This window comes from Bufo bufo, chromosome 2 (assembly GCF_905171765.1).
Source record: "Bufo bufo chromosome 2, aBufBuf1.1, whole genome shotgun sequence".
Taxonomy (NCBI): Eukaryota; Metazoa; Chordata; class Amphibia; order Anura; family Bufonidae; genus Bufo; species Bufo bufo.
Window position 1 is genome coordinate 102,445,000 of NC_053390.1, and position 27,074 is coordinate 102,472,073.

The 27,074-nt window shown below is 43.8% G+C and overlaps 1 protein-coding gene across 3 annotated transcripts in view; it reads left to right on the forward strand.

The window, feature by feature from the left end:
* PIK3R1 (phosphoinositide-3-kinase regulatory subunit 1) overlaps nucleotides 1-25,569 on the forward strand; it is a 51,222-nt gene extending 25,653 nt beyond the window's left edge. The window contains exons 1-15 of one of the 3 annotated variants that reach the window (XM_040421366.1): nucleotides 4,439-4,725; nucleotides 7,096-7,188; nucleotides 9,296-9,370; nucleotides 12,336-12,467; nucleotides 13,033-13,234; nucleotides 13,365-13,444; nucleotides 21,142-21,247; nucleotides 21,809-21,907; nucleotides 22,014-22,194; nucleotides 22,289-22,414; nucleotides 22,537-22,679; nucleotides 22,908-23,084; nucleotides 23,199-23,267; nucleotides 23,874-24,041; nucleotides 24,145-25,569. In XM_040421366.1, coding sequence (XP_040277300.1) covers nucleotides 4,581-4,725; nucleotides 7,096-7,188; nucleotides 9,296-9,370; nucleotides 12,336-12,467; nucleotides 13,033-13,234; nucleotides 13,365-13,444; nucleotides 21,142-21,247; nucleotides 21,809-21,907; nucleotides 22,014-22,194; nucleotides 22,289-22,414; nucleotides 22,537-22,679; nucleotides 22,908-23,084; nucleotides 23,199-23,267; nucleotides 23,874-24,041; nucleotides 24,145-24,334 — 1,986 coding nt within the window. In that variant the 5' untranslated portion in view covers nucleotides 4,439-4,580 and the 3' untranslated portion in view covers nucleotides 24,335-25,569. Of the gene's footprint in view, nucleotides 1-4,438; nucleotides 4,726-7,095; nucleotides 7,189-9,295; nucleotides 9,371-12,335; nucleotides 12,468-13,032; nucleotides 13,235-13,364; nucleotides 13,445-19,118; nucleotides 19,400-21,141; nucleotides 21,248-21,808; nucleotides 21,908-22,013; nucleotides 22,195-22,288; nucleotides 22,415-22,536; nucleotides 22,680-22,907; nucleotides 23,085-23,198; nucleotides 23,268-23,873; nucleotides 24,042-24,144 lie in introns of those variants that run through there. The other 2 variants (XM_040421365.1, XM_040421367.1) reach the window with 2 other exon arrangements.
* The last annotated feature ends 1,505 nt before the right edge of the window (nucleotides 25,570-27,074 follow it).

Below are 27,074 nucleotides of genomic sequence, written 5' to 3' on the forward strand. Positions count from 1 at the left end.
AGCTGCTGGCAGTTCTGTGGAGAGAAAAAAAAAAAAGGCCTTGTATTACTGCATCCAGGTTATATGCTATGCCTACCTCTAAATGTAGGGGGCTGCCAGAAACAGAGTGCCCAAACGCTCCTCTGTCTCAGACAGCCCCTTGCTGTCATAACGAGAGAACAATTGTCCCTCCGACCGTAGGGGGCTGCATGAAACAGAGGTGTCAAACGATCCTCTAGCTCAGACAGCCCTTTGTACGCAGAGGGAGAGGAAAGCAAAATTATTTAACATCTATTTTGAGAAAAAATATATAATTTAACTTCTAAGCGCCAGGGTCCGTCTAAGCGCCAGAACCCCAAGGCAGCACTGTACGCATATGGCGGACTTGAGGTTGCTCCGGATCCACTCTGGGCCTGAACTTCCTTGTTATAATTTCTCTTGAAGCGGTCGCGGATTGACCGCCACAGAGTCATAACCTTGTCAACTGTGGGAAAATATTTTTTTAAATTATATTACAATATTAGCATGGTCTTAGGTTTATATTATACATGAGGTAAAAATACATATTGCTGTACTTACCATATTCTTTCTGAGCTGCCGCATTGAGATCCCCCTCAGCCAGTGAACAATGACTCACAGATCTGCCTCCAGAGCCGCCGGGTATGGTGATGGTCTGCATGGTGGCGGTCGGTGTAGTCCCATAAAGCGGGACGTGCCTCCACATCTATATGGAGGACAACGAACTCCATATCTTCGCCGGTGGAGACTCTGGAACCCTGGAAGAAAAAGGAAAAGAAAATTGATAGAATGTACAAAAGAAAAATGCTAATTAAAACTATGTATTCGATACTTACACATCCCCGACCGCCACAGGTTCTCCCCGAGCTCTGGAGGAGACTGTTGAAGGTTCCTAAAAAAAATGGACGTATCCGTTTGTATCATCTGTAACCTAGCCAAGACGGATCTGTCTTGAACACCATTGAAAGTCAATAGAGGACGTTCCCATTGACTTACATTTCAAGGCGGATCCGTTTGCCTGTGCAAGCAGCGTTTTGGTGTCCGCCTCCAGAGCGGAATGGAGGAGGAATGGAGGCAAACTGATGCATTCTGAGCGGATCCTTTTCCAATCAAAATGCATTCAGGGCAAAACTGATCCGTTTTGGACCGCTTGTGAGAGCCCTGAACGGATCTCGCAAATGGAAACCAAAACGCCAGTGTGAAAGTAGCCTAAAACATAGTCCTCATACACGTGTCCATATCACAGATTTGTGTTGTACGGATCCATGATACAGTGCCCATGTACCTGATCAGCGGCGGACAGCATAGCATGTCCCACCACAGTTCTTTTTCCAGTTATGCTCTTGTCTGTTTTATCAATGTCTTGCAGGAATTGAGGTTTTCTTGTAGCTTTGTTGCACCACCACTACCAGTATATCTGAGACTATCCTTTTGTAGACAACGCGTAGAGTATTACACTGTATCTTCAAAATCTATGTCAGTCATTCAGGTTACTATAATTTAGCCGTTGACATGTCTGTTATCTTATGTGTGACTAACCTTATCGCCATCGCCACACAGTCATGATGTTCTTCACAAGAGCCATGTGGTGGGACACTTCTCCTGCGCAACATCATTTCAGATATTTTGTTCTCATAAATTAAGATTTTAAACCCTTGAAAGACTTGTGTTGTGTAAAGATGACCGATGTAGAAATGGAGCAGTGCTTGTAACCTCTGATGGGGCGCTCTTTCCACCAGACTTTATTCTGCTTTTTTCTAATTTTATTTTTGCTTTTTCCCCCCCTTGTATTACATAGCATTTTATTAGAAAAACTGTGGGCTGCTTAAAGCAGCAAAGACATGTAGGGGGCAGCAGAACTCAATCCAGCTTAAATTCCTTGGGGCTTCCTTCCAGAACGCGTCTCTGCTTTGACTGGAGCCAACAAAAGCCATCTGTTCTCTTATTTATAGCTCCCATTTCTAAGAAGTATATTCTATAGCCGATAAAACGCGGGTGACAGGTCATAATTCACAAGTTTACTGAGGCATGAACTGTCGGGACGTGATGTACAACACCTCAAAGACCATTCACCTGCACCGGCTCTTTAAAGCGGCCACTAAGTAGGAAAACAGTAGTTGTTTGACTAGTGGGTGAGTTGCCCCAATGTAGAGCAAGTGTGGTGCCAGGCTACAGAAATGCGTGGGCTCTTTGCAGAGATTGAAGCTTTTATTTTTTTTTATTTTTTTTTATTTCTGCTCTTTGTGGAAAGTTTTTTGCTTGCTGTATAGTCTTACCAACCTGCAGAGGTATGAATTGCCCACAGAAATCTGCTCTGCCCTTTTGAGACTGCATCATTCGTGATCGATTGTAGACATAGGGCAATGCCAAGACGATATTTCCCACAATGCACACTAATCATATGGAGGGATACTTATTAGCTCCTTACTCCACAAGCACTTGAGATGCTTATTATATCACGTAAAAAAATAAAAAAGTGTATGTGAAATCTGACCTAGGGTGACATCTGCATGGAGTTTTTACATGTCTTCCTCTGGGTACTCGGGCTCCCTCTCACCCTCTAAAAACGTGTTGATGGATCGGTGAACTTGTACATGAGTGTAAGGAACACAGTTCAAAGATATAACATGTCAATGGGCACTCATTTAAGGACCTTTTAGGGAATGGCCGCATGGTCAAGTTGCCTGATGAGGTTTTGGAAGTCAAAATAGGGAGTGGATAATAAAAGGAGATAAAATATCAAGGGGGTTGTGTGGGGGTTTTATATTGATGATCTATCAAGATAGGTCATCAATATCTGAACAGCAGGGGTCCGACACCCCTGCCGATCAGCTTTTTGAAGAAGAGGTGGCTCGCCAAGCGAGCACTTCTACTTCATGATACTACGCTTAGTCTCCCTTGCAGTTGACGCCATAGCGTAATTAAAAGTACTCGCTCCATTCAATGGGTTGTCCGGGTTCAGAGCTGAACCCAGACATACCCACAATTTCACCCATGCAGCCTCCTGATGTTGGCATAGGAGCATTTCAGACTCTGATGCTCTCCTTTGCCGTGCGCCAAGTTGCGCAGGGCAAAGGCATTTTATTGAGTTTCGGTGACGTACCGGGCTCTCCATAAGTACCGCTAGGCAGAGGCTATAAAACGACTAGAGCAGCGCTAAAGCCCACCCATCAGAGTTGATGTCACCAGGAACACTGCTAGGCGGAAGCCTCCACCTAGCAGTGTGCCAATATAAACAAAAAAAAATCCTTGCCCATGAAATGCACCGATGCTAACATCAGAGGGGCTTGCCTGGGTGAAAATGTGGGTATGTCCGGATTCAGCTCTGAACCCACACAACCCCTTTAAGGACAGATACAATGGTTGTTTTTTTTCTAATTCATTCCTGGCTTTGGCTTCCAAAACTGCATCAGGAAAGAACCTGACCGTGTAACCGTACCCTTACACGGCCAGATAATTACTGGAGCAAAGGCTGCAAGAATGATCATTCACACTTAAGGTTGTCCTTGCAGCCTTTTGATGTGCTGTCAACTGGTCAGCATTTTTATGGCCGCGTTAAAGATCCATTAAGCTGACCTTCGAGCATTTTTGCTCATTTGTTGGCTGATTGGTGGAAATGATTGGGCGAATGAACTTTCCTGTTCATCGGCCTGTGGAAAAAGCCCTTGTATTGGTTTTATGGAATTGGCCATAATCTCTGCAATATGGAAGCTAGACGGTAGGCTCCATTGGGGACTCTGTCGCTGCGCAGAATGTGTTGCTGCTACCTTTTAGGAAAGCCGGTTAAGCCCCTTGTACGTCGCTGTGTCCGCGCAATTGGTGGTGGTGTGTTTTGTGAACATGAAGAATTCAGGCATAATCAGAGAAGCTCGAAAAGAGTCAATCTAAATCAAGGAGGCAACCCCTGACAGGCAGCAGTCAGATTTCCTTATATTGGGAGGATCTCCTTCCCAAATAAGATGAAAGTCATTTTTAGAAATAGTTGGGTGGTAGGGTTTGTCTGCTCTGGCATAGACTCCTGTGAGGAACATTCTTGTCTTTCTTGGATGGTATCTAGCCCTACATGCAGGTCACTGCACACACGCACTTAATTCTTTGAACCTCTTTCCTGCAGGAGAAAAGACTGGGCGCAGGTATATGTGTCTGGGACAAATCTAGACGCTATAAGTTTCCACGTTGCTGTGCCAGGTATTGGCTTTATAATATCTTTCTGCTGAAGACCTCTCCAAAAGGTGCAGCTGCGAGCTGGTTTCATCTTGCACTGTGTAGCTATGTTGGCAGCGCTCTAAATGTAAGGTATGCTGTCGGCTCCAGAGTCTCTGTTCGGACCTGTCTCTGTTACCAGGAGACAAGAGCCGGGGGATTGGAGGGCATCTTGATCTATGAAGCCAACTGATTTGCTGTGGCTCCATGCAAGTAAAAATAGACTTAATGGAAAATGCTGCGTGGGTGACATGCCATTGACAGGCTTCTTGTACTACCTGCTGGAGATCCTACCACTCTCACTCGTCCATGACGCGAGGAGCTTCAGATGGTGCTTGGACAGTGAGAAGACCTTCCTGGCTTGAAGAAAACGTCTGAAAATGATTGCACTCAGCGAGAAGCTGATTGAGGACTGTAGCAAAGGGATCAGCAAGGTTGCCAAGTTTCTGAAAGGGGGGTTTGGTGCTCCTAAGCTTCAGGCTGTCTTTCAGAAGAGCTGCAAGCAAGCAAAAGTTCTGGTGGCAGGTACAAAACATGTGTGCTGCAAGTTGTGGATGTGCTGCATGGAGGAACCTGCTGGTCCTGTCACGTCTTCTACGCGGCTTGCGTTTCTTTGGTGGCTTTAATCACTTGTGTGTGCTACGAGAGCCTCCGGCTTCCAGTTCCTGCTCTGTGGACTTATTATCTGTGACTTCTGCATCTTCAATGCCCTTCCCCCCCCCCCCCCCCCCCAAAGTTTCATTCAACCCTCGACTACCCAAACCCTTGCAATTCGGTGATTATCATTTCCTGACTACCTTCCTAAAATGAAAAGGGGCTATTCACCATCCTGACGCCCCCCCCCACCCCCGTTCCAAGATTTGCATTTTTTCATCTGGGAACAGGAGGGATTTTTGAGTAGCTCACATTCCAGGTCAGAGACTTGGAAAATGAACACGTCCGCCATATTCATGAAGGCGTCGTAATATAACAGATGCCTGTACCAGCTTTAGGAGGAGGTCCCAAAATTTAGTCCTTGCTGAATCAGCGTTTATTTCTTTCCTGCAGAGTCTACGCAGTTTGTACAGCATTTTAAGACTTGCGGTAGAATAATCTCTACTTGGTGTGTCATCCGTTGCCATCTGTTGCTCTCTGTGAGCAGCCATTTCAGCCCTGGGGGGACGAATAGGTCCCTAATGTCACGTGAAAAATGAGTGAGCTTAGTGTCCACATTCCACATAGGAGTGAAGGGTATGTATAGCCTGAGGGACAATGCCTGGAGTTTTTTATTTTATTTTTTATTTTTTTGTTCTTGGCCGATTTCAAAGTTAAAGTCTTCTTCTCATTTTGCCATCTCCTGGAAATTCATGAAATATCTGCCTGCGGAATTTGCAATCCATCATGTGGCCATGTTTAGTATCTCTGCACGCTGTCCTCCTCCCCAGAGTTGTGTGTGCACTTTGCCCTTCTCTCCACTGCTGATTATGCAAGTCTACAAGAACAGAGAGATTAAACGCTTGCAATATGGTCCGAGGTAGCTGCTTGCCTGGAAATTGCACGGGATTAAGCAGGGTTATTGTTTAATTCCTGTAAGCAGAGGATTAATTGTTCTCTTGTCTCTGTCAGTATAATGAATGCTTTATTTTTTTTTTTATATGGCGCTTTAGTTTTGTTCTGTTTGGATGCTTTACCCTTATTAAAGTTATTAAAACGGGTTACAGCACAAAGAAAGCAAGTCATATGGAAGTATTTTAGTAAAGGTTTAGAAAGGCGCTTGCTTGCAGGCCAGCTTTTTTTTATTTATTAATTTTATTAATTAATTTTTTTTTTTTTTTTTCTATTGCGTGGTGTTTTTTTTTTTGTTTTTTTTTACTTTGTGTCTTAGATGATTTTGCTGCACTCCTTTTATAGTATGCAGGGAAAAAAATATGGAAAGTCTTTCAGGTTTCTGAACAGAAAGCCTCTTCTATACATTCCTCCCCGGATGAATGCAGACGGGTGAAGCCCTGTAATGGCCGAGCCGTGATGCAGCTCATTGAAGGGTTTAGCAATACTTGAGGAGTAATCCTGTACTTTCGCACCCCTGCCCTTGTTGCCACAGCTGTGCGCTGCTTATAATGTACCTTTTCAACCTAAGAAGCGTGCAGGGCGCGAGCTTTTCCTGTTCCCCATTATGTGTTTTAGTTGGATCCAGCTTAAAGCAAGCTTTTCCGAAATAAGCAAATTTTGCTGTGTTCAGTGCAGAAGTCAGATGTGATTGGAACAATTTTTTTTTTTTCCTGTATAAAAATGGCTGCCCTGGTGCTCTACTTTTGGAATGAATGGAAGTTTCTAAGAAAGCAGATGTCTTTTCCAGATGCTAAGCTTTTTTTTTTTCTTTTTTTTTGTATTTTTTTTTGTATGTATTTTTTTTTTTGCAACTAAAAAACATTGTACGTGTATTTTTGTGAACTGTTCTTAAGTAGATTAGATATTTTTTCTTACTTTCTTAAAAGAAAAAAAAAAGCACTTTTTAGCAGAATTATAGGTATCCTGCTGAACACGGGCCATCTGTGTGCATTTTCTAGCTTCATACCTGCTGAGACATTGCCCCCAAAATGCAGCGCTGCTTAGAGTTGGCCTCCCCTATGTGGCACGTAAGCGTTGTCTCTAGCTCCCCCTGGTGGTGTGTGGCTGTATGTCTCCTCTCTTTTGAATTGAATTGTCTGCAGTTTGGTTTAAAGATATCCCCGTGCAGGAGGCTATCCAGATGAGGACACAGCCTTGTCTCCTGCAGCCAGGTCTGGTTTATGTAAGGTTTGCTCAGACATGTCAAATATAAAGTGTTTGCTCAGAGTTTAAACATTAACTCTCCTGTTTCTACGTAGCTTGGGAACTAATGGCTTTTTTTTTTTCTCCCTCTTTTCTCTCCCGTAGCTTTCATGCTCCTGGATCTGACGGAACAGTTCTCACCACCAGAGACTGCCCCAGCAGTCCTTATCAAGCTCATAGAGACCATTGAAAGAAAAGGTACTTACAGCGCCGCCACCTTTCTCTGCTAATCCATATAAGTTTGTGTCATTAAAGGGGTATCCCAGCGCACTTAAAGCAATGCTGTAAAAAAATAATAAAGGATCTTACATTTACTGCCGTTCTGATGTGCCCGGGTCCCTGCTGCTCTCCATTTCTTGCTCCTGTTGACGAAAGGGCAGGAAATGGCTGGGAATACCACTAAGCCAGTCACTGGCTGCAGCTTTGCCCTCCCCCAGGGGGCATTCACACAACCGTATCCGTTTTGCGGTCCACATATTGGGTTTCTGCAAAACACGGATACCAGCCACGTGCGTTCCGCATTTTGTGGATCAGCGTGTTTCGCTCTGTTAGAAATGCCTATTCTTTTCAGTAGAGTGCACAAGAATAGGACATGTTCTATTTTTTTTTTACGTGAGGTTGCAGATCGGACATACGGATCTGGAACCTTTGAAATTAACAGGTCCACAAACATTTTTATGCGGACCGAAAATATGGTCGTGTGAATGGGCTCTTGGGCCATTTCGGAAGAACGGACCCTGGCAGCGGTGGGGGTGATCAATGAGGTGAGGCCATTGAGCACTGGTTTAATTGAGCTGGAATAACTCTTTACGGTACTTGCTCATGAAGATGAGCGACCCATCAGGTTGCAGCCACCCGCCATCTTATTGCTTCCTGTAGTTGGCTTCTCCATTTGCAGCCCAGTGTGTTATCCCCCAATAGATGTGTATCTGGTCTGCGTGTATATAGTCGGGTAGGTCACTAGCTTGCGGTACAGCTTCATTGTAGTGTCTATACATGATCACAGAGGCCCACACACTTCTAATGAACTGATTATATGGTTCTTTGGTTATCTAAGGCCAGGTCCACATCAGTGCTGCTATTTCTATTTTTCTGTTCTGTTACTGGAACAGTAAAAGAAGAATAACGATGGTGCAGGATTCATCGTATAACGGACATAAATGGTGCCCAATGGACCCTATTTACTATAATTGGGTCCATCCGGTTCTGTAATATTACCGAAAGAAATGGCCCCAGTGCTGATGTGAGTGCAGCTCAGGTTGTTTGAACCACAAGGGGAGGCAAGGGTTGCCCCATAATATAACCGTGTGAAACCTGTCTAATCCATGTCTTCTGATGGCAGAGATCTGGGGACTTGATTGGGCTGATCACCCTGTCAGATATTAAAGTTTATGTAGCATAAGGCTACTTTCACACTCGCGTTTGGTGCGGATCCGTCATGGATCTGCACAGACGGATCCGTTCAGATAATACAACAGTCTGCATCCGTTCAGAACGGATCCGTTTGTATTATCTTTAACATAGCCAAGACGGATCCGTCTTGAACACCATTGAAAGTCAATGGAGGACGGATCAGTTTTCTATTGTGCCAGATTGTGTCAGAAAACGGATCCGTCCCCATTGACTTACATTGTGTGCCAGGACGCATCCGTTTGGCTCAGTTTCGTCAGACGGACACCAAAATGCTGCAGGCAGTGTTTTGGTGTCCGCCTCCAAAGCGGAATGGAGATGGAACGGAGGCAAACTGATGTATTCTGAGCGGATCCTTTCCCATTCAGAATGCATTAGGGCAAAACTGATCCTTTTTGGACCGCTTGTGAGACCTGAACGGATCTCACAAACGGAAAGCCAAAACGGCAGTGTGAAAGTAGCCTAAGAAACAGTCAAAAACTCTAAGTAAGGCCTCATGCACATTATGTATGTTTTTTTTTTTTTTTTTCTTCTGGACCAACTGACTTCAGTGGGTCCATGGACCATATTTTGCGGCAAAGGATAGGACAGGACATGTTATGCCTTTTGCGGAACGGACATACAGATGATCAGCGTGTTTTCCGCATCCGTATGTCCGTTCCGCAAATAGAACATATCCTGTCTTATCCTTGGCCGCAAAATGCGGTCCACGGACCCACTGAAGTCAATGGGTTCCCAAAAATATTGAATGCAACACAGACCTCATCTGTATTTTGCAGATCTGTGTTTTTCGTCATATGCAGGAGAGAGAGAGAAGTGGTCTACTGTTATGGTGCCTAGAAGGTACTGCCTGTGTAAGTTTCTGTTGCATTGCTCATCCTGTTCTCTCTTTCAGGCTTGGAATCCACCACGTTATATCGATCCCAGAGTGGCATCAGCGTGGCAGAGCTCCGTCAGATCCTTGATTATGGTACGAGCCTGCAAAATAGATGAAATCAGTAAATGCATAGTCTTATGTGGAAATTAGAGGAAACCTCAAGTACTACATGTGTGACCTATTTAAAAATGGCAGGCTGTCATGCGGTGAATGAATAGTGCTGCCAGTGTAAACCTAATAAATGGGTGTGACGCAGCTCGTCCATGACGGTCATAGGCAGTTATATGTTGTTACTGAATGATTCAATTTTTAACCAGTAGATGGCGCCAGTTACTGCACAATCCTGAAGTGCATGATATGCTCAGATCTCTCCTTTTCTGGATCTTCATTGTATTTTACTCACTTATATAGCGCTATAGCGATGTATTCCGCAGGGCTTTACAGACACTATCATTGCTTACTGTCCCCAGTGGAGCTCACAATCTATTTTCCCTGTCAGAATGTTTGGAGGAAACCCACGCAAACATTTGGAGAACATACAAACTCCATGCAGATGTGGGATTCGAACCTAGGACCCCAGCGGTGCAAGACTGAGCCACCATGCTGCCTGCTTCTGGGCGCATGTAGAAAAGTCGGGTTTTAGCAGACATATATAATACAAAATGTATTATTTTTTTTCCTTTTAAAAGGGAATTACATTTAAAAGGGGTATTCCCATCTTAGACATTTATCTCAAATCCACAGGATATGCTGTAAATGTCCGACAGGTGCAGGTCCCCCCTCCTCTGGAGCAGAGGCCTCCTGACCCCTGTCCCACTTCATCCAGGTGGAGAATGGAGAGCTGCCTGCTCATGTGTTGCCTGCTCATTCATATCTGTGGGAGTCACAAAAACTGTCTTATAGAGTTCAATGGCGAGAGCTATGCACACGTGCTGTCACCTCTCCATTTTTCTCTCTGCCTGGATGTGGCTGCCATTGGCCAACTCACCTGGCAACATGGAGGTTTGGGGACCCCTGTGTAGGAGACAGGTGCAGATCCCAGAGGTGCATATGCCGTAAATATTTTTAGGGCTCATGCACACGAGCATAAGCGCTCAGTTAATAGCTAGCCCACAATATACGGGCACTGGCCGTGTGCACTCCGTGGTGCGGATGCGGACCCATTGACTTGAATGGGTGTACATCTGCCAGAGACGACCGAAGATAGGACTTCGCCTATTTTTTTTCCGGTGCAGAGGCACTAATCGGAAGCACTACAGTATTTCCGTGTGATTTCGGTCCGTGCCTCCGCACTGTAAAGAAATTAACATGTTCTATTATATTGCGGATCGCGGACCCATTTCAAGTCTATGGGTCCGCAAACTGTAGCACCGGCACAAGGCACACCCGCTGGTGTGTCTGAGCCCTTAATGTCTGATTTCCAAGTCCCCCCACACCCTTTCTAGGGATCGACCGATTATCGGTTTTACCAATATTATCGGCCGATATTCAGGATTTTGACCGTTATCGGTATCGGCATCTATTTTGCCGATATTCCGATAACGTATGGGGAACAAGGATCCCGCTGCTCTCAGCGCTGTCCGTGTTCCCTCAGCAGCACAGGGGAGAAGGAAGCAGTGTCTCCCTCCCCCTGTGCTGCTGCTGCCGCCAATGAGAGGAGAGAAGACAAGAGGAGGGGAGGGGCTGTGGCCACTGCGCCACCAATGATGTTAACTTACTCATTCATTCAAATTGAACAGGAGGCGGGAGCTGGCTGCAGAATCACATAGCCGGCTCCCGACCTCTATGAGCGGTAGCTGCGATCCGCGGTAGTTAACCCCTCAGGAGCCGCGGATCGCAGCTACAGCTCATAGAGGTCGGGAGCCGGCTATGTGATTCTGCAACCAGCTCCCGCCTCCTGTATATGAATAAATGAGAGATTTATGTTCATTGGTGGCGCAGTGCGCCCCCCCAAGCCCCACAGTATTAATCATTGGTGGCGCAGTGCGCCCCCCACCCCAGTATTAAAAGCATTGGTGGCGCAGTGTGCCCCCCCCGCACAAGCCCCCCCAGTATTAATCTTTGGTGGCAGTGGCCACAGGATCCCCTCTCCCCTGCTCCTCCGATCGGAGCCCCAGCAGTGTAATCCTGGGGCTCCGATCGGTTACCATGGCAGCCAGGACGCTATTGAAGCCCTGGCTGCCATGTTCAGCTCCATGCTGCTGTGTGCACAAAGCACAGAGCAGCAGGGACAGTGTGAGATCCTATTCACCCTGATAAAGATCTATCAGGGTGAATAGGACAAGGGTTCTAGTCCCTAAGGGGGCTAAAAGTTAGTTAAAAAAAAACACCAAAACATTAAGTATAAATGAAGAAAAAAGATTTACAAAAAAAACAACTACACATTAACAATAAAAATATTCATTTTCAGCAGATTTGTGTAGGATTTTATTTTATTTTTTTAAATGAAATTTCACAGAATATCGGTATAAATTATCGGCCTGAAAGTTCACAAATTATCAGTATCGGCCCTAAAAAAATCAATATCGGTCGATCCCTAATCCTTTCCCCCGAAGTTTTTGCTCTTCTGTTGAAAACAATGCAGAAATCTGACGCTCATAATTTATTTATTTTTTTTCCCTCAACTCATTCCTGGAGACTTCAGTTTTCGTTCATTTGTTTGCCTTGCCTGAGGCCTTCCCCACCTTAAAAGTCCTATGTGTGTTTATACAAAATATTTGCAGGCAAAACATGGACTTGTTAAAATCTACTTCCATAACCTTGTTGCTTGGTCGTTGGCTCCCAGTATTAAGTCTTACAATCCTTCACTCGGAGTAGTAGTTTGGGTCGTTGGCGCCCAGTATTAACTCTTACAATCCTTCACTTGGAGTAGTAGTTTGCAAATATATTCAATGTGTGTGAATATAGAAAGGTAAGATAGGAGCAGCCACTGTTTTTCCTGCAGTCGGATAGCTGACGTGATGATCTTTTTTAGCTCTGTTTATGTATATTGGATGCACTAAAAATTTTATATATATATATTAATATTTTTTTCTTTTTTTTTTTTTTCTTTTTCCAGATACTGCAGCGGCCGATTATGAACATTTGGACTTACCAGATCTGGGTGATGCTGTAAAGAGATACCTGATAGATCTCCCTAGCCCCGTCATTCCAGCCACCACCTACAATGAAATGCTCTCTGCTGTTAAAGGTGAGGACTCCTACTTTGTCGCGGTTTCTGTGCAGTGTTGGTATTTTTTTCTTCTAAACCCTATAATTCTGAGAAGAAGACAATGTGTAATGTTTAACAATATGAAGGTCTCTGTATCTGTGTGCAGAGAGAGGTAATTGTTAACCTTTTTTTTATCAGCGCTTGGCAAATGACGCTTATTTGGGGAGGACATGGTGTTCCAGGTTCTGCAGGATTCAACACCTGCTGCTGGCTGCGAGGCTTATCTCTTCACAAAGTCCATGCAGCACAAATGTAGTGGCGTGTTGGTGTCAAGCCCCAAACCTACCTCTCTGTCACATGCTGCAGAACAGGGTATTGATCTGATAACCTTCACACAAGAACAAGACCTGGAGGTGCCGTCCCTCAGCCAATGGCTTGGGACTTGCTGCTCGCAATCGCTCCTCCTAAACAGTCTGCTCTGTAGCATTATGTGGTTACAGTTTCAGTTGAACATCCTTTTTCACCCCAGAAGTGCTCAGGATCTTGCATGACTCTTTGGACTAAACCTTTTCTAAAAAATTTTTTTTAATTAACCTGTTTGCAGAATCCTTAACCTCGGATGACTACGCTCAGCTGCTGAGGAAGATCATCCAGTCGGCGAATGTGCCCCAACAGTACTGGCTGACGCTCCAGTATATGCTGAAGCATTTCTTTACACTTTGTCAGAGTTCCAGCAAGAACTTACTGAATGCAAAGCTACTGTCGGAAATCTTCAGCCCGCTTCTCTTCAGAAACCAGGTCGGAAGGTAGGTTACGGGCTTAACCGTGCATTCTTCTTCTTACTGTCTCACTAGAGGCTGTATGATCTTTTAATTGCCGTTTTTTTTAAAGAATTTCGGCGCTAATCCTTTTATTTATTTTTTATGCATTTTGCAGCTCGGACAGCCCAGAATACAGCACTCAGATTCTGGAAGTTCTTATTGCCAGTGAATGGAACGAGCAGCCAGCAGCGCCAGGTGAGCGCCATTCTTTTCATGGACTACGTTACTGCGTCGAAATCTGCCAGCAGCTGCAACATGCGGGTCCTTTTGAGCTTGTAAACCATGGAGCCGCTTCTCCGCTCACTCTCAGACTTTATGTGGCTATTACTTTTTATTGACCCTATTACTTAACATGCCCTTTCAGCCAAATGTGAGCGGCTGCTGCGGTGTGCTTAAGGTTGTGTGTTCTGGGGAACATCTACTGTAAAGAGACACTGGTTACCCAGGCGGAGTGGCTGGATGCAGGCTATACCGGTGTTTGAGGCATCAGCAGGCGCTTTACGTTATGCATTTTGCACAGTTTATTCAGGTCTTGACTATGGGGAGGAGTTTGCGTCATTTCTACGAATGAACTCTGCGCGGTTCATGGACCGGTACGTGGTGATATTTGGCACTCCTCCCAAGCTCCTTCTGCTTCTTTTTTAAATAATTGGAAGCTCCTTGCTCACCAGACATCTGGTCGAGCGTGTGTCTTGTTACATCCTAGGCCAGAGATCAGCAACCTGTGAAACTACAACTCCCAGCATGCACACTTGCTTGGCTCTTCTTGTTACTCCAATAGAAGTGAAAGGAGGATTCTGGGAGTTGTAGTTTCAGAACAGCTGGGGTGCCAGAGGTTGCTGATCCCTGTCCTAGGAAGACGGAGAGTAACCCTGCCATGTCAACAGGTGTTGCCAGATGGATTATTGTGTGTGTGTGGCAGCCACTTGTGTGGAAGAAGTGGGAACTTTTAAAGAGGTCCTCTCCCAACTCCCAACATGTCTAATGTAGCACATACTTGTATTGACCATGAAGTAACCATTCTGGAGCATTTTTACTTGCAACTTTGCTTTTTTTCTCTTTTAATCCTCCTACAAATGAACAAGTAAGTAACTAGGTGTTCAATGGGGACGTTTCGTTACACCGTGCACCACTGCTGACGGTGCCAGACTGTAGAGACATGCCCCTTTGACGAGGGAACTGGTAGCACCTAGTTGTCAATTTATTCATACATTTCCATGAGGCGTAACAGAGGAATGGCATATTGCAGTTACGGGGAAAAAAAAGCTCCAGAATTGTTACTTCATAGAGAATAGAAGTATTTATTGAAACGGACATGTCAGGCGTTTTGACAGGTCCTCTTTAATTTAGGGAGACTCTTCTGCATGGCAAATGCCAGCCTGCCAGTTGTGACCCAGAAATCCTGCAGACTGGGCGAATGCAATTTTGTAACGTCGGCAATAAACAGTAAGTAGGTTAAGTTTTTGGTTTATTTTGGAGCTGTTTCTGGTTGATTTTAGTTGATCTCAGAGCCCTGTCTTCTCCTTCCAGGAGGGTGTGGGAGGGTAATGTCTGGATGCTGAATTCCCGCCCAGAGGAATTTTTGTGGTTAGCCAGGTGTCTTCCTTGGCTGGTCTGATGTGAAGGATTTATTACTTAATTGTTGCACTCCTTTGACCTTTTAAGATTATAGAGCTGTGGAGCAAAAATGGCATGGTGCCGCCTTAGGGTACTATCCGTTTTTGTCCTAATGCATTCTGAATGGAAAGCAATCCGTTCAGTATGGATCAGGTTGTGTTCCGTCCCTTGTACGGTATTTGACCGGACAAAATACCGCAGCATGTTGCGGTATTTTTTCCGGCCAAAATCCCAGAACAATACCGCACTTTCCGGATCCGGCATAAATTTCCATAGAGATGTATTAATGCCGGATCCGGTACCAAGTGTTCCAGAAAATGCCGGATCCAGTTTTCCAGTCTGCGCATGCGTCGCGACATAGGAGGAGCTATTTTTGCGTTTTGATCTTGAAATACCGGATCCGTCTCATCCGGAATACTGCATCCGGTATTTAAACGCAAGGCTTTCCGTTTGTACACTGTTTACCGTTGCAGGAACTGCCTGCTGGAATCAAAAAACACTAGTGTGAAAGTACCCTGAGCCTGTCAAACCTGTGGTAATGAATAATTTTGTAGGGAAAAAAAAAGCAAAAAAGATCTAGTTATTCAGTAAAGGTATCACTCCTACAATTGTCCTATTTGACACAAATTTACCTTTTTACCACTTTATGCTAGCATTTTTAAATCTGCCGGAAACAGCACTGCCACCCGCTGACTAATGTGTGGTCATTGGAGCACCTGCTTCTGTGCGCTGTTAGCAGTGAGATCCTGTCCCAAAATGACCAGCGATGGAGGCCTGTCCGTCAGTAGCCTGCATGTTCGCCGGCAGTGTTACTCAATGGAAGACGCCGTTGGACGGGCACCCTCCTGATTTCAGTAAAAAAAAGGTTTGGGTCTCCTTTAAGGACAGATTCTATATATTATTATTTTTTTTTTAAATCCACTCCTGATTTTGCGTTCCATACATGCATGTTTGACCATAGCCTTACAATAGGTTAGTAAGCTAGCTGGTTATAGTGCTGTTTCCAGCAGATTTGTGAATGTTAACATAGAGTTCAATCCCTTTAGGCTCCATTCACACGTCCGTGGTGTATTGCGGACCCGCAACTCACCCGCCCGGCACCCCTATAGAAATGCCTATTCTTGTCTGCAAGCTGCGGACAAGAATAGGACATGTTCTATCTTTTGCGGAGCTGCGGACCCGAAGGTCGGGGCCGCGCTCCGCAGATGCGGACAGCACACTGTGTGCTGTCCGCATCTATTCCGTCCCCATAGAAAATGAATGGGTCCGCACCCGTTCCGCAAAATTGCGGAACGGATGCGGACCCATTTGCGGACGTGTGAATGGAGCCTTAAGATCAGAGATACAGTATGCAGCCTAAGAGACTCTTGCACTGATGCCCCATATTTGACTGTGTCCCCATATCCTCTATTAAGGCCTCATGCACAGGACCATGTCCGTATTTGGGTCCGCAAACTACGGATACCGTCCATATGCGCTTAATGCATTTTTCTCGCTCCCTTTTAATAGAAATGGCTATTCTCGTCCACATTACTGACCAGAATAGGATTTGTTCTAGAATTTGAGAAACGACCCCACAGATCCTCAAAAAATATGCATGTGTGCATGGCCTCATAGAAATGAATGGGCCAGGCTACTTTCATACTTGCGTCTAACTTTTCCGGTGTTGAGATCAGGCAGGGGATCTCAATACTGGAGAAAAAAACGCTTCCGTTTTACCCCCATTCAGTGTCAATGGGGACAAAACTGAAAAGAACGGAGTGCTCCAAAATGCATTGCGTTCTGTTACGGTTACGTTCCCATACCGGAGAGCAAAGCGGAACAATGGCGTTCATGACTGATCCGTCTTGGCTATGTTAAAGGAAACACAACAGGATCTGTCCATAACAGATGCAGATGATTGTATTATCAGAAATGGAAGCGTTTTTGCTGATCTCTGCCGGATCAGGCAAAAGCGCAAGTGTGAAAGAAGCCTCGGTGTACTATCTGCCAGAATTGCAGACAGATCAAAACCAAGGCAGTGTGCACGAGGCCCAGGACTAATGTGTTCCATGGCTGTGTCTGCGTTTTGTGTTCCCTTGCATAACTTTTTTTTTTGTTTGTTCAAAAACGGAATTGATCCCATCAGAGGGAAGTAAAAAAAAAAAGAAATGCAGAAGGAAACCTAGACAATCGCATACAGTCCTATAGATAAACCTGTGATAATGTACATCCTGGGTGTACCACAGGCAGCACATGCCAGAGGGCTCCTCACATTGACATGCATGTCCTACCTGGATAAAGACCCTTCTGCCCTGGCGTGATCTGTGGTGCAGACGGCTCTCCTGGGATATAGTTCAGGGCAGGCTCTGCGTTTTTTGGAGACCCTGGCGTGACTCGAATTCTGTCTTTGTGTCGAGGCGTGTCCGTTTATAGTCGTGCTGTTTGATAACACGCTCGTGTTGTGCCTGCATACTTGAGGGCAGTCAGCAGATGCACTTATATATTCTTAGTCCATATCATTTACATCTATATTTGAGCTGTAAACCAAGGCCTGTCTGTACATAGTTTCTGTGTCGACCTGAAACGCGCTGTACCACAGGCTAAAGCATCCATACATCTGTCCTTGAGTGCACTTTCCCTGAGCAGAGGTTGGCAAGAAGCTCTCTTCTTTTAGTCAAGTACTTGTTGCAGAAGTCACTAGACACTTTCCTTCACCTTCACGCAATCGTTGTTTTTTTTTTTTTCTTTCTGTGCCCAGTCTTTCTTTCTTCTCTTCTACCATCAACACGAAGGCCTTATTAATTTGGAAGAAGAAGAATAATTTTTATTTCTATGGCGCCAACATAATCCGCAGCGCTTTACAATTTAGAGGGAACATGTACAAAAAAAAAAATTTAAGTGGACGTTACAGATTGAAAAGTCAATAATTCAGACAATAGGAGCGAGGGCCGTGTTTGTGAGAGCTCACAGTTTAAGTTCTTTAGAAGTTCTTCTTTCTATGCCACCCCCTGATGCTTTCTTAATGTTTAGCAGATGTTTTATTAATGCCATTATTTGAACTGCAGTTACAAATTTCAGCATTGCCAGCTTTAATGGTCCTTCTTTGCTTTGACCACCAGAGGGAGCCCTCTGACAAGTTTTATTCTGTAAAGTCTTTGTTCTCGCTGGCAAGACGTGAAATCCTTCCCTTAGTGCAGCTCGAGACTCCATGATAAAAAAGACTAGAGCGCTTTGTCAGACACTGCTTTAGAAAATAACGTATCTTTTTAAGTAATTCTTTTGGCTTAATTTAAAGTGTAATTATGTTTTTATAGAAGAGGACGGGTGAGATTGGTCACCGCCACATTGAGCTATATATACGGTTTTCCGTCTTATGGATCCCGTGCATTGATGAGCATACGTCTGTTGCTTCTGTAGGTCGGTGACGTGTCGTAACTGGGTTTAGCGTAGACTGTACTTGGCATTGTGCTCCTGCACGCGGTTCAGTCAGGCCATCTGCTGGCGTGCAGCTCTGCCACAGAACGGGATAATCCTTGCACATGGCGATAGGAACTGCAGCTTAAACTTGGTAGCATTTGCCTTTCGTCACGAGTTGTTACATGAGCCGAAATCTGCAGCTTGCACAGATTGGCTGGCTGACATGTGATAGGGGAATACGTGCAGATCAATGCACACTTATCCTCCTGCAGTAAACCGATTAGTCACGGAGCTTCTGTGACACAGGAATTGCTGCTGTCTTGCAGGGCGCTGACCTACGCCAGCAGTGCATGGGTTAAACAGCTGGCGGCAGGGGATGTGTATGGACATGTCAGCCTGTCTTGGAGGTACTTTTTAGTAGTCTAGTTCCCTTGCACTTTTTTTTTTTTTCCGTCTATGCTGAACCACTTCCTGAATGTGGCGGCTGTCAGAGATCAAGTCTGCTACCCTGTACTTGTGCAGTCAGTGACAGAGGCTATTTTTAAGCCTCCACACAATGGTAGTCTCAGTTACTGAGCTAAAACCAGTGCGCTGCCTGCATCCAGCCACTTGTTAGCTGATGACAGCTTCCCCGCTGATTGACAGCCTCTTCTATACACTCCTCCCCCCCCCCCTCTCCTCCCCAAATCCCTAGCTCAGCAAATATTTGAACCTGCTTGAGTTAATCATGAAACTGAGATCTTTATCTCAGAGAGACGTGCAAGCCAGAGACTCGTCCCCTCTCCCCTCCTCCGAGTGCTGCACTGAAATCGCCTTCACTTTTTAATCATTAACTCGAAATGAAGGACTAGATTCCACCGCACTGGCTCTGTGGTCTGATTTCTGAGCAGAGAGTGGCGACTCGGGGAGCTGGCGCTGACACTTCTTCTTCGCCCCATGGGTTATTAAGGACTTGACCTTTTTTCTTCAGCGACAAGAATTGGGATTATCTGTAGCACTTTTTATTTTGTCCTGGAAATTGCTTGATTTGGATTTTATTCTTGGATTTTTATATATTATTATTTTATTTTTTTATGTTTATTTTTTTGGATTGGCACTTTTTGTCAAAGCCGAGGAAAATGCATGATATTCTAAGTAAGTACGTCGCATCGGGTTCTTGACTGCCGTCCTTTTGTGTGCTCTCTTTCGTGTATCTGTGCATGCGCTTTTTGGGTAGTGTCTTCTCTCGAGGTTATTAGAGAGAGGTGGTGGAAAGGGTTAAGTGACAGTCACGCTCTGCCTCCGTCCATCACGTACCTGTCTCTTCCCTAACCTGTGCTGCTTCACCTAGACATTCCCAGCAAGCTAGACTGGTTTGGCATGTACGCTCGCCTGCTCTTGTATGTGTGACCATCTTTTAACACTTTCTAGAAAGTGACTGTAGTGAAGCGCACGTCTTCTCGAGGAGATCTTGAGAAAATCCCAAGAATCCTGGTATCTCTGAAGCTTTGCAGGCTATAAGAATACAGAAAGGATCCACATCCTTTATTGTACGTGCAGATGTAGTGCTTTTAGTTTTATGCAAAAAGTATGTTTTATAGGAGCGTGTAGACGTTTCCAGTTTTCCTAGCTTAAGTTGTAACTTGAAAAATAAAAATTTTGAGGGAATGGGTCCTGTTTGCAGTAGGGTCACCTAGAAATGGTCATCTAACTTGCTTGTTGGATTAGTAATATTGAATATATTGCATGCCCTGTGCTGCCTTTGTCTTGCGGGGTCGGCTGTTCAGTGCCGGTACTGAGCCTCGTTGCCTGTGTGCAGCTGGGACGTTGCTGGACGCCCATGTGCCGGCACTGTAGAGAAGAAAGGAAAGTGTCAATGGTACGTGCCGCATGAGATCATCTCATCAGGCTGCCAGCCACGGACCGTACCATTTCACACGGTCGTAAAATGGGAATTACGTTGTGCAAGTAACGTTATCAGATGCAGCAGGCAACTAAAAAAAAAAAAAAACTTATTACGTGATTTTTTTCTTTTATTTATCTTTTTATGACACTTGTCAAATGCAAACCTTCCCTCTGTGCACAATCTTGTTGTAAGGTTGGTGCGAGAGACAGGAGTGGCCCATCAGCAGTGGTACGTTGGATTGGACGGCTCTGATGATGATGTAATAGGTTTCTGTGCAGCCCCTTAAAGGTTTTAAATGAATTCCAAGACACCATTTCCACGGAGGGCTTAGTGGTTATTACAATGTGCAACGCTATGTGGAGCCTAGAGGAAGGGGTCCCACAATGTGACAAGTCTGAACCGTATTTCGGGGGCGACTTGATGTTTTATATAGAGATGGATGCTCCAGGTAATTTCCCCTGCCTGTGCGGCTGTAGACCTGCTTTCTCCTCCTCTATACACGTCTTTGTTATATACAGCTCTGCACTTTTTTTTCCCCTCTGCGCTGGCTCTTTTGTTAGCAGTCAGTGTAGTTCTGTGCAGTGATCTCCAGCGCAGCCTATTGTTCCCTGCACTCACTATAGAGGCATGGGCTTCAGGGGTTAAATCCAGTGCTTTTTGTTGCGTTCAGCTGCTGTGATGATACTGAGCCAGATTAAAATGTCGTCTTTTATACAGAGATTAGATTAGTGCCTGGTGTATCTGGGTCACAGATTGGTGCTTTTAGCAGTTTGACTTGGTGGAGTTATTGATGTTTGAGCACGTTAATTTTTGTGGGTGTTTTTTCCCCTCTTTTGTTCAGAAAGTACTAGTTTGAGCCCCCCATGTTGTCACCTGCTTTGCAATTCAATGAAGGCAGGTTCCGCCTAGCAACGTGTTACAGTTTCTTGCTTTTATTTTCGTCATTGGATGACCCCATTTCATTAACGTTTTTTTTTTTTTTTTTCTCCAGCACTGCCTCCAAAACCTCCCAAATCCACCACTGCTGTAACCAACAACGGTACTAATCACAGTATGTCTCTGCAAGATGCTGAATGGTACTGGGGCGATATCTCAAGGTAATGCCAGTTCCTTTGTTTTCTGCCTGATTGTATGAGAGCAGTTATGTATGTATGTATGTGTGTATATATATATATATATATATATATATATATATATATATATATATATACACACACATACACACATACACACACACACTCACTTACTTGTCGGGAGATTAAAGGATGTGCAGATGTTGCTACTATAAGAAATACAATACATGGTGATTGCTGTGGACATGTGTAGACCATGAGCGATGGATGGAGTTACTCAGAAATAATATAAATATAGAACTTTCTGTTCAGCCACTCTGGATGCCATGCAACACCCACTTATGGGTTAAGTGTCAGGGTACTTGAGTGCCTCAAGCTCCGAATGCTTCAGGACCAAGTGAATATTTAAAAATAGTTGTCTTCTCGTGGTGTATTGGGCAGCAAATGGCAATATCCTATTGCAACAACCCTGACCCTGTCTAGACATGAGGCTAGCTTTACAGTACTGTTGTATGACCTCATTGATTACTGACCCAGTGGCTTTTTTCTCTCCAAAATATAAATTTTTATGTTGTTTTGCTTCAGGGAGGAAGTAAACGAGAAACTTCGTGATACCACTGATGGTACCTTCTTGGTACGAGATGCATCTACAAAAATGCATGGGGACTACACACTTACACTAAGGTGAGGAGGATGTTACATGTGGTGTCTCTGATGGCACCAGTTGTAATTCTTGTGCAAGTCTTTACTGTGTGTATACTAAAGACTTTTATCATTTCCTTTCTTCCAGGAAAGGGGGAAATAACAAACTCATTAAAATATTTCATCGAGATGGAAAATATGGTTTCTCTGACCCATTAACTTTCAACTCTGTGGTCGAGCTGATCATCCACTACCGGAATGAGTCTTTGGCCCAGTACAATCCAAAACTAGATGTTAAGCTCTTGTATCCAGTATCCAGGTTCCAACAGGTAAATGTAACTTCTGATCTTCCACTAAATGGAGCGGTCAGCAATAGAAGATCACAGAGGAGTCACCAATGTCCCTCTCCTTTTATTTTTAAAGGATCAAGTAGTGAAAGAAGACAGCATTGAAGCTGTTGGAAAGAAGTTGCACGAGTATAACCTCCAGTTCCAAGAAAAGAATCAGGAGTATGATAGATTGTATGAAGATTATACCAGGACTTCTCAGGTAAGTCTTCAAATGTCCCAGAATCTTGTTTCATGGCCATGTTACTTGCTTACATCATCATGAAGTATCCAGTGGGGGTGTGTTAGATTTCCAGGATTTAAACAAATCCTCTTGGTTTGCAGGAGATCCAAATGAAAAGAACAGCCATTGAAGCTTTTAATGAAACCATTAAGATCTTTGAAGAGCAATGTCAAACCCAGGAGAAGTATAGTAAGGAGTACATCGAGAAGTTCAGGCGGGAAGGAAACGAGAAGGAAATACAGAGGTATGTGTGTGTTGGACAGCTGACGTTTGAGGGTAAAAGTTTAGGCTTCACCAAAAAGAAATGTATGCAATTCTGATGATGTTACCTACAAGAGTTTTCTCAAGACCAGTAAAGAAGTGGGAGCAGGAATGGGCAATTTTCTTTTATAGCAGTGAGCATTGACTCTCATTCTGTTTACCATATCAGTAAACCAATTGTTTTTTGTTTTTGTTTTTTTTTTAAATCTAGAATTCTTCATAATTATGAAAAATTAAAATCTCGAATCAGCGAGATTGTTGACAGTAAACGAAGGTTGGAAGAAGACCTCAAGAAGCAGGCTGCTGAATACCGGGAGATTGACAAACGTATGAATAGTATTAAACCGGATTTGATACAGCTGAGGAAGACCAGAGATCAGTACTTACTGTAAGTCCTGCTCCACCTTCATCTCCTCATGAGAACCTTTGCCTGTCTGCTTGCTTTGAATCTGACCTCTTGCCTCTTAACTAACTTTTTCCCCCCTCTTTCTTCATACACTAGGTGGTTGACACAAAAAGGAGTAAGACAGAAGAAGTTGAACGAGTGGCTGGGCACAGAGAACACAGAAGAGTAAGTTTTATTAGATTTGTTGCTGTAATTTGAGACTTTTACTTTATTGGACCTGGACATGTCCAATATGCATTACCAGCTGGCACTATGGGAAGAGTATTACCGTAGTATCTGTTCCAAATGGGCATTCTGGCGACCAAACAAGTGCCATGGATAGCTTGTATGGATTAACATCACGTCAAGGTTACATTAAGTCAAGCACCTTCTGGTTTTCATGGCTGAAGATCATACCATGCAAATCCTCTTTATAGCTTTAATGGGGTTGAAATACACCTGCTAAAAGGGGTATTTTAAACCCCCGTATTAAGTGAAGTGTTAGGACACCCTGAGGGCAGGCCAAAGAGATAAAGCACAGCACTTCACAGTCTCTGTAGATGAATGATAAGAAACCTGTGGCTTAGTCTAGCTGCTTAGCCACAGCATTTCATTGCACAATAGCTGGGCTGCTATGTTTCCGAACCCGGGGTCTTGTGCTTCATCACTCATGCTGAAGATGATATCCACTTTCTGATCTCATGAACTCTGCTATATGTGATGTTTGTAGATCAGAGTGACCACTACTGTCCACTCTAAATTAAAGGCGTTGTGTTCTTTCCCACTTTCTAGTCAGTACTCTACAGTGGAAGATGAGGATTTACCTCACCACGATGAAAGGACGTGGAATGTAGGGAATATTAACAGAATTCAAGCCGAGAGCCTGTTACGTGGAAAGCGAGATGGAACATTCCTTGTACGGGAGAGCAGCAAGCAAGGGTGCTACGCCTGCTCTGTAGTGTATGTATCACTTTACTTTACAGCCGCTATACCATTCAGTGCCCTTCAGAAATGTTTAGACTGGAATATTCATCGCTTCATTTTTTTGTTTTATCTATTGTAGAGCGGATGGTGAGGTGAAGCACTGCGTCATCAACAAAACCCTTACCGGCTATGGATTTGCAGAACCATACAACTTATATAGCTCTCTGAAAGAACTGGTGCTACATTACCAACACACGTCACTTGTACAGCACAATGACTCTCTCAACGTCACACTAGCATACCCAGTATACGCACAGCAGAGGCGATGAGCACCTAAAAAACTCTGGAGTCTATTCTCGCGTCGACAAAGTTGATGCCAGTTTCGGCAAGGAAAATAAAAAATCCTAAAGCTCCCTCGTCCGCCTACTTCACAAGATTGAGCTGCAGTATCAAAGCTACCTTCAGATGAGACAAGGGCTTTCTTTCGCCATGGAAGCAGGAGATGAGTGTTAAGCTGTGAATGTATGTTTCTAAGCTAATGTGCTTGCTTTGTAAGATCAAGAAGCACAGCAACAGAAAGATATGCTATTATAAGCCTATCTCCCGGCCTGCAGGTACTTCGAGGCCTTCACCATGGTGCTTGTTTACGTTCTATTGAAGCTTTACCAGCTTGAATGTTGGTCACCGCAGATCCAAGAAGCCAAGGTGTCTTTTTGCTAGAACAGTACTGTTGTTTTCTTCATTTATTTTTTTTCGTGAGGGGGAAAATAGTTTCCAGGACAACCTTTCAAGGACCAGTGACGTATTGCTAAGTGGATCTACCCACACAGCCTTGTGGATTGTCTCACTTTCCAGAAAAAAATGTAGCAGAACGGCACTTAGGGAGAAATTTGGCTAAATGGAACCTTTATGAATTTGCTTCAACCCTAGCAAAGTGCCAGGAAGTGTTTTTATTAAGACTTTATCATGAAAAGAATTCTGTTAAGAGAACCTATTTAATATGGACGATGACAGGATGGGAACTGATAAACAGTATATATATATAAATATATATGTATATGGCAATGAGGACAAGCTCTCAAAAAGAAAACTATCAATACCAAACTGTCTTTTTATTTTGCTGACTGCTGAATCCTTAATGCTATGCAACATCCGTTTTCTTTAAAGCTGTTTGTTTTTTTTTTTTGTTTTTTTTATACGTACCAATAACATACCTTTCTGTCCATGAAATGTTACCTTTTTTGTTATGTTTTTTTGTGTTTGAGATGTGCAGTACGTTTGAAGGGGTAGAAGCGGGCGGTAATAGCCGAGGTGAAGAGAATCACGGGAATTTAAAGAGCTATTTTACCATAAACCTTGTATAGAGTAACTTGGCTTTATGCCCAAGATTAAAGAAGAGACTTAATTCAAAATTCATTACATATATTTGATTCATGCATTGTTGGGCAGTGCCTAATGAGCTTCAAAGCTGCTTTTTTTTTTTTTTTTTTTTTTTCTTTTTTAAGAAAACAAAGAAAATAAAACCTTTAAAAGAAATATAAATATATAAACCTAATAAATCAGAGTTTTGACAGTGTTTTATTATGGTTTGTTTCTGATTATGGTACTTGGCGATATATGCTTTTTGGGCATTCTTGCCCCCTGTCCTTACTACTTGCGACTAGGTAGAAAGCCAGCACAAACTTTCTGCCTCCTGCTCCTTACAAAACCCCATCATTTCAATTGTGTAGCATGCTAAACCCTGCCATCAGCAACTTCACTGCATTGGTTGTAGAAGAAACTTTTAAAACGTGCAAATGAATTTTGGTCAGAATCAGGCTTTAGGGGGGGAGAGGCGACCCATTTTCTTTTCTTTTTGCCCAGTACTTGTCCTTGTATGTAAATGTTCTGCCCTCCAAAGGTCTTTAATTGGAAAGATTGCAGATGAGCATGGAATACTGTGGGATACAAACATCTTCGATGTACCTTTTTTTTTATTTTACTTTCTTGGCACTTTCGCCACTGTTCTTTCACAGGTCAGTTGTTCTAAGCGTATCCTGACTAATGGCTCTGGGAAGCAGTGACACGTGTACTTGCTTGAGTTTTGTATTCTATAGTATTTTCAGTTTGCCTGCCTTGTAGCATTTGCTGACATTATCCAGTCGCCTATGTGATTTACTTTACTTTAGTCCCTGTACATTGCTTTACCATTTAGACCAGGAGGAATTGTGCTCGGTATTCTTCATCCAAGTTTGGTGAACTGTCAGCCATCTCCAGCTTCAAAGTATTTGGGAGTCCCAAGACTTGTGAGATGAGTTTTTTTTATTAACTACAGTACATGACATATTCTGAATACCAAACTATACTTCTAACGGGTCTGCAGTTTTCCAGACTCCATTTTAGCGAACATTTTTTTTGGGCTTCAGTAAATGTTATCTATTGTTAAAGGTTCTCTTCATCCAATTTTAACCTATAGACTTTCTGGAAATCATGCAGCCCAGAAATTGTGTTTTGAGAAGTTGTTCCATAGCTATGAACTATTTGGTACTTGGATTATACACCTTTTGGATAATTTAAGGTTATAAGATTATTTTTTTTGTATGCCGTTTCGTTTTCTCCTTTAAGACGCCGGGAAAAGCATGCTCGACTTGACTTCCCGATTTTAAGCCATAATTTTCTTTCCCCGTAACTTGTAGGTTATTTTACTCTCTCATGCCAGGTGAATGGTAGAGGTGTTCTTAAGATAGAATTTAATAAGTTTATGAATTGCACATGCACTCTACAGCTGATTCAAGGTACACCATGCAGATTTCTGAAGCACAAATTTATTCAAGTTTCAACGAGAAAAATGTAAATTTCGTGTATATTGTGTTTGAGTAAGGGTGACAGGGAGCCAAAGGCTGAATTGGGTCGTCCAGGTATAAAAAGAGCATTTGCTTTGTTTTCCCAGTGACCTGTACCATTCCTGTCCATGGGCCATGTCTGGTTTTGCAGCGCATCCCTATCCAGTTGAATAGGGCAGAGCTGCAATACCAGCCAAAGCCTGTGAATAGGAGTGGCACTGTTTCTGGGGGGGAAGGGGAAGGATAA